At 47.9% G+C, this 6,114-nt stretch overlaps 1 protein-coding gene across 1 annotated transcript in view; it reads right to left on the reverse strand.

Moving 5' to 3' along the window:
* Window positions 1-2,038: 2,038 nt before the first annotated feature.
* The window catches only part of LOC119461564 (28S ribosomal protein S31, mitochondrial), a 33,827-nt gene continuing 29,751 nt past the window's right edge, over window positions 2,039-6,114 (reverse strand). Inside the window, exon 8 of the mRNA XM_049673211.1 lies at window positions 2,039-2,585. Coding sequence (XP_049529168.1) covers window positions 2,296-2,585 — 290 coding nt within the window. The 3' untranslated portion in view covers window positions 2,039-2,295. The remainder of the gene's footprint in view (window positions 2,586-6,114) is intronic.

Genomic DNA, 6,114 nt, shown 5'->3' on the forward strand with positions numbered 1-6,114 from the left:
TTACTACCCTTTGACACCTTGCTCCCTTCTGATCCGGCCTCCACGTCCACGACTTCCTATGCGCAAGATGTCATCACGCGTGCGCTCGTCGCGCGCACAGTAGCCCGCGCTCGGCTCACGTCATCGCAGACCGCACAAAAGGCCATCTACGATCGTCAACACCGGGATGCTGATTTTCCACCGGGCTCTCTCGTCCTTCTCTGGCTCCCATCTCGTCGCGTCGGCCTGTGTGAAAAGTTAATGTCGCGGTACGTTGGACCCTATCGCGTGCTGCGCCAGGTGACTCCTGTCACCTATGAGATATCTCCCATGGCATCCACCTCATCGACTGCCGCACCGCGAACTGACATCGTACATGTTTCCCGCCTCAAACTTTACAACTGTGATAATCCTATTTTGATCACAACAAGCACCGGGACGGTGCTTCATCGGCCGGGGATAATGTCACGAGCAATGGCAAAGACAAAGACGTTGTAGTGGGGCTGGGTCAGAGGCTCTCTTGTCGGACTGAAAACCTGCTGGAACCTGTGCGCTCTGTGCAGTCTTGACTAGGCAAGCGCTAGCCGTTCACGGTTAATTAAATACTCCCCGTAACAATATTGTCGCAACTATCGACCGGATGGCCGTAAGTGGCTGCTCGTCATTCCTAGCCACATGCAGTCCGATGTCTGCGCATACTTTCATGCTGACCCCCAACATGCTCACGCTGGTGCGCTGAAAACTTATGAGCGGCTCCGCCAACGTTATTACTGGCGTGGACTATACACATATGTCCGCAAATACATTCGGTCTTGCCAATCGTGTCAACGATGGAAACCATTTCCCCATTCGCCTGGTCTCCTGCAGCCTTTACCGTGTCCTGGACGACCCTTCGACCGTGTCGGAATCAATCTTTATGGCCCACTTCCGTCCTCTGTCGCTGGTAACAGATGGGTCATCGTCGCAATGGACCACCTAACGAGGTATGCGGAAACAGCCGCGCTTCCTTCGGCTGGTGCTCGTGACGTGGCGAACTTCCTCTTACGTCATTTTGTCCTCCGCCATGGCACACCACGCGAGCTACTGAGCGACAGAGGGCATGTGTTTTTATCTGATGTCCTTCAGGAGCTCCTTCGTTCATGCCGTACAGTTCACTGCACATCTACAGCCTACCACCCACAAACCAACGGACTAACAGAGCGTTTCAACCACACGCTGGGAGACATGCTGTCCATGTACATTGATTCTGACCACTCTAACATGGATGTCGTTCTTCCATTCGTCACTTACGCGTATAATACCGCGACACAGTCGACTACCGGCTTTTCCCTATTCTTTCTTTTATATGGCCGCGAACCATGCACCACACTCGACACCATTTTGCCGTATCGTCCGGACGTCTCCGAATTCAGCCCAGTTTCTGAAATGGCTCAGTATGCCATAGAGTGTAATCAGCTGGCCCGCTCACTTACTTCGGACAACCAAGCTCTCCAGAAAGATCGCCATGACCGCAATCTGACTGAACAAGCTTTTGCCGTCGGCTCCCTTGTATGGCTCTGCATGCCGTATGGCTCTGCATTCCCCTGGCCTGACTCCCAAGTTTGCCCCCAAGTACCAAGGCCCTTATCGCGTCATCGAGCACCTATCTTCCGTCACCTATGTTATTGAGCCGGTCAACCCAACCTCTGACAAGCGTCTTGGCCGCCAGGTGGTCCACGTGAGCCGCCTCAAGCCATATCATGACCCCCTTATTCTCGCGTCGCCTTGAGGCGCCAGGATGGCTCCCCTTCGCCGCCAGGGTACTGTAGTGGGGATGAAGCAACGCATGCGGCAGTGGGTCACTGTCTTGACTAGAGGTGCGAGCGCAGATCGCGAGCTGTTGACGCCGGCCGAGACTGTCTTTGTGCCCGTCGTGCAACCCTTCTGCCTGATGTTCAACGTTAATAAAGCCCTTCCACAATGACTTGAAGGCCTGGCCTCACTCACAAAGTTAGAGACAATCATATCATACCGTTTTATCAATATAACTTCAGCACTGTATCACAGCAACAGAGGGACAGGCAATGCACACAGTGTTTTCATTTACAAAATGCATTCCAAGTGTCTTTCACTTGAAACAAAAGCTACACGAAACGAGTTGCGACCATAATTTCAGCTTGACCACCATGAGGTGCATAGTCCACACCTGCCAATATCACACTGAATGGTCTAAATTTATTCCGCACAATAGCCATGTTAGTCCTTCATTCTGTGCAGATGAACAGCTATTGAGATGCGCATCTTAGCAGTGATACCACGTCCATCTACGATTGCTGTTCAGCTGGCCTCGATGCTGCTGCGTTGTTGATCCTGGCCCAAGTAGAAGAACTCGCCATCCTCTGGTAGTGCGCCTGAGGCGCGCAGCACATCGGCTTTGGCACGGAAGTACTGGCGGAACCACTCGATGTGCTCGTGCTTCCGCTGTACAGAAATGTGCGGATTCTTGGACAAGCCCACCAGCACCAGCTCCATGAAGTGGCGGATGGGGCCCCGTTCCGGAAAGTCCGTAATCTGATCCTCAAGGAAGACGTGCTCTTCAAAGCTCATTTGTGCCTCCTCATCCAGACCTGCAGCATTTGTGAGGAGGCTTATGGTTAGACCTTTGTCTTCACTTCTATTTGCATACGAAATAACAACGCTACGAACAACGTTAGTCTCAGCAAAATGCAGAAAGCCACTTGAAGGAAAAGTGTCACTCAGAACAGTGGTAGCTAGCTCGAAAGCAGGTTCGATGAAAATAACGAAGAGAGAGGACAGTGACATGATGCCTACGACAATGGAACAATAATTACAGCACAACAATGAAGACAACCTTGCGGATGGCTCACATGACGCAGTCCCAAGGTTTAATCCGGGGTGGGAACAGTCAAGTCTTTTATTTAACGCTTTTTTTTCTCATAGTTACGGCTCATAGAAATGTATGGGCGCCAGCCAGGACCTTTGGTCGGGAACAAATTGACCAAAAATCGAATTAACTGGAAGGAAATTAATCGAAGTCTACTGTAATCAAATAAATACAATATTTACTCGTGTAAGACCCCCATGTTGAACTTTTGATGAAGAAAATGTGCAAAAAATATGCTTCACTAAAGTTACTTCCCACAATGCACACATCAGAGCCACAGCCGGCTAGGTTCTGCTAGCCACTACTAGGTGGCATGACTTGCTCTCTTGCTTCCAATCACATGGTGCAACATAACCTGTTGCATTCTCATCCTATGAACTTACTGGCTTCATTTATAATGCGAACCATCCTTTGATCTACTACAGGCACTTCGCAGCAAGTGGATAGGTTCATGTCTCGCCTCGTTTTGGGCCGCTTCAATAGAAAGAGCATGTGTCCGATGGTGGTATTGAAGCTCGGCCTTCCTGCAGAGCAGCCTGACGCCCTAACCACTAGGTCAGTTGCATGCATACTTCGCACGTGCATGCCAGTTTCCACTCAGCCACAGACTCCCCACTGTCTTTGGCACGCTCCCACTCCCCACGAGTGGGAGCGTGCCAGTTTTTCTCATTCTTGTCTTCTAGTGGTAGCTAGCGATTTGAGACACAGTGTTAGACTGAGCCCACCTTCAGGATCACCCACTTTCTTCGTGGCAGCTAATGCTAATGATAATGATCACTGTGCGACACTGTACTGCCTCCGGGATCGCCCCAGGCCGAAATGGAACAGGTTGTAATGTTTCTTCACCAAAGAAAAACAAGACAAAGAAAGGAAGAACAGCTCTCATGCTGTTGCCGTCATAGTATTATCGTTGCGTCATCATCTCCTTGCTGCTGTCAAACACATGCGTGCATTGCACATACACTTGCTTATCTTACACAAACATGTTGGTTCACATGGTAATGCTTTAAAAACCCCAAACGACGCTGGAGGGTCAGCTACATGCAAAATGCTTCGCACAACATTGCAGTGCATGAGACCTGCACAATGTTTTTGCGTGCTCCGCTAGGCGGTAGACATTTTCTTTCATTTGTACCAAGGCACATTAGTACTTCAGGTGATTTTAGGTGACATTATGCATGGCGCCTGTCAGTCAGGAATGCTGGGCATGTACAAAAAGGTGCGGTATTCAATGTCCAAGTCACTTGACGTGTGCATGAATCAGTCATTTCAGGCCAAGTTCCGGTGAAGCTACTCCAAGTAGATGGCCTCAAATGACCATGAAGAGAAGTCCAATGGGTGGCTGAAAAGAGCAGCCTTTCCCCTTCAGCAGGTTTGCTTGTAAATTTTGAATGCATGGTATTTGGTGTCAGGTGGTTTTGTTGCCAAATGTCTTAAAGTTACTGAAATATCTAACAGCGTGGAAAGAGCACCGAGGACGACCATCTTTGGGATTGTGCTGATAAGGTAGCTAGCTCCAATGATGATGAGAGCGTGATCAAGAGCAAGATTGGTGGTACTGAATTATGAATAATATATATGTAGGGTGTAGCTAGTGTTTGCATTATTCTACACATCATTCCAAACATCATACGTAGTTTCAGTGGATAGTCAAATGCCGCCTCATGTAATGATCACATGCTGCCAAGATTCCGAAAAAAAAATGTGGGTGCTACACAAGCAAGTAACGTAAATAAATTAAATAGTAATAAAAAACTAGAGACACAAACCAGCGGACTATATCGGATCTTGTGTAACAGAAACACGAACAGCCATATTGATTAAAGATACAAGCTGCATATAAACAATGGCACAATATCAATACATACTATCACTTTCAAGAACTAATAGTAGTCGCACCTCGATTTAACGAAATTTGCAACGTAACAAACTATTTTCATTTCCCGATCTTAGTCAAATTGCAAACCGTGTATATTTGCTTGCGATTTAACGACGTAATTTACAGACACGATTTCTATTTAACGAAGTTTTCAGTCATTTCAAGCATGTACTTGGAGCCTAACAATAGCCTATCTAGCAATAAACTATAAGTGCCGGCAGAGGCAAAAGTTATTTCAAGCGCCCTTCTGCACGAAAGGTCCAGAGCGGCAAAAACGCCGTCAAAGCTTGCGCACCTGGACGCAGTAGGCAGGGAACATCGCTGCACTATTTGTCGCGTTGGTAAAGAACTTGCGGAGGCAGTGGGGAGCGCAGCAGCTCGCAGTGCTCAGAGCAACACGAGAGCTGATGATTCCTTCTGCGCAAGGGGGACGATGAGGGAGTGAACGTGCGGTAACATAATCAAGCACATGCTAGGGGGAGGGGGGCACCTGCCCTCTCTTCCTAGCACGCGTCCATGCGCGGGCAACGCGCCGTAAGTGCAAAAATAGAGCCGAGACGGTTGGCGCCTTGATGTGCATGAGACGGGTGGTGCCTTGATGTGCATTGGGTTCCAGCATGCCTAGCGTTGGCAGTTGCGTAATTTCAAGTTTCCGAGACACGGTGCAAAGCATTCGCTCACGTCGTGACAGCGAGTTCGTGGTCATCGAGTGAGGGCTGTTAATATTTGCGTAGCGCACGTGACACCCATAAAACTACGAACCTGACTTCATGTAGTTGTCTCTCTGCTATCGCCACCAATGGTGATCTCATGCCACAGTTTTGCCTTTCTGTGGCTTGAAACTGTGGCTTCTTTTTTTTCTTTTGGACGAATATCCACATCTTTTTACACTGTTGTTTTTAATTTGTGGGTGCTGACTGCGGGCACTAAGAACAGTCAGTTATGACGCCGCACGACGCTACACACGTAAATCTCGGACGCCGTGAGCCACATCGATGCATTGCTCACAGGGCGATGTGCACCGCACGCGCTGGCGCTCGTAACCGTGCGATTATGGTTTGACCTTTTTGCGGTTTGTTTATAGGTGCTTACTAACAAGATAGTATCCACCAGAAAAACTCTGGGAATTTGTGAACTTGTTTTTACTTTAAAACAATAAAACCTCAAATTGACAAAATTCACAATTTAACTAAGTTTTTCGCTGTAAATACAACTTCATTATATCAAGGTATGACGAGGTATACCAATGCTACTACTGAGAAAGCCAACAGTAATCTATACTAAATGTCTGTAAAGCATACAGACATTCTGTAATGGAAAAAAAAAAAATGGAAAAAAAATAAAAAAAAAAAAAAAAAAAAAAAAAAAAAAA

This window comes from Dermacentor silvarum, chromosome 8 (genome assembly GCF_013339745.2).
Source record: "Dermacentor silvarum isolate Dsil-2018 chromosome 8, BIME_Dsil_1.4, whole genome shotgun sequence".
Taxonomy (NCBI): Eukaryota; Metazoa; Arthropoda; class Arachnida; order Ixodida; family Ixodidae; genus Dermacentor; species Dermacentor silvarum.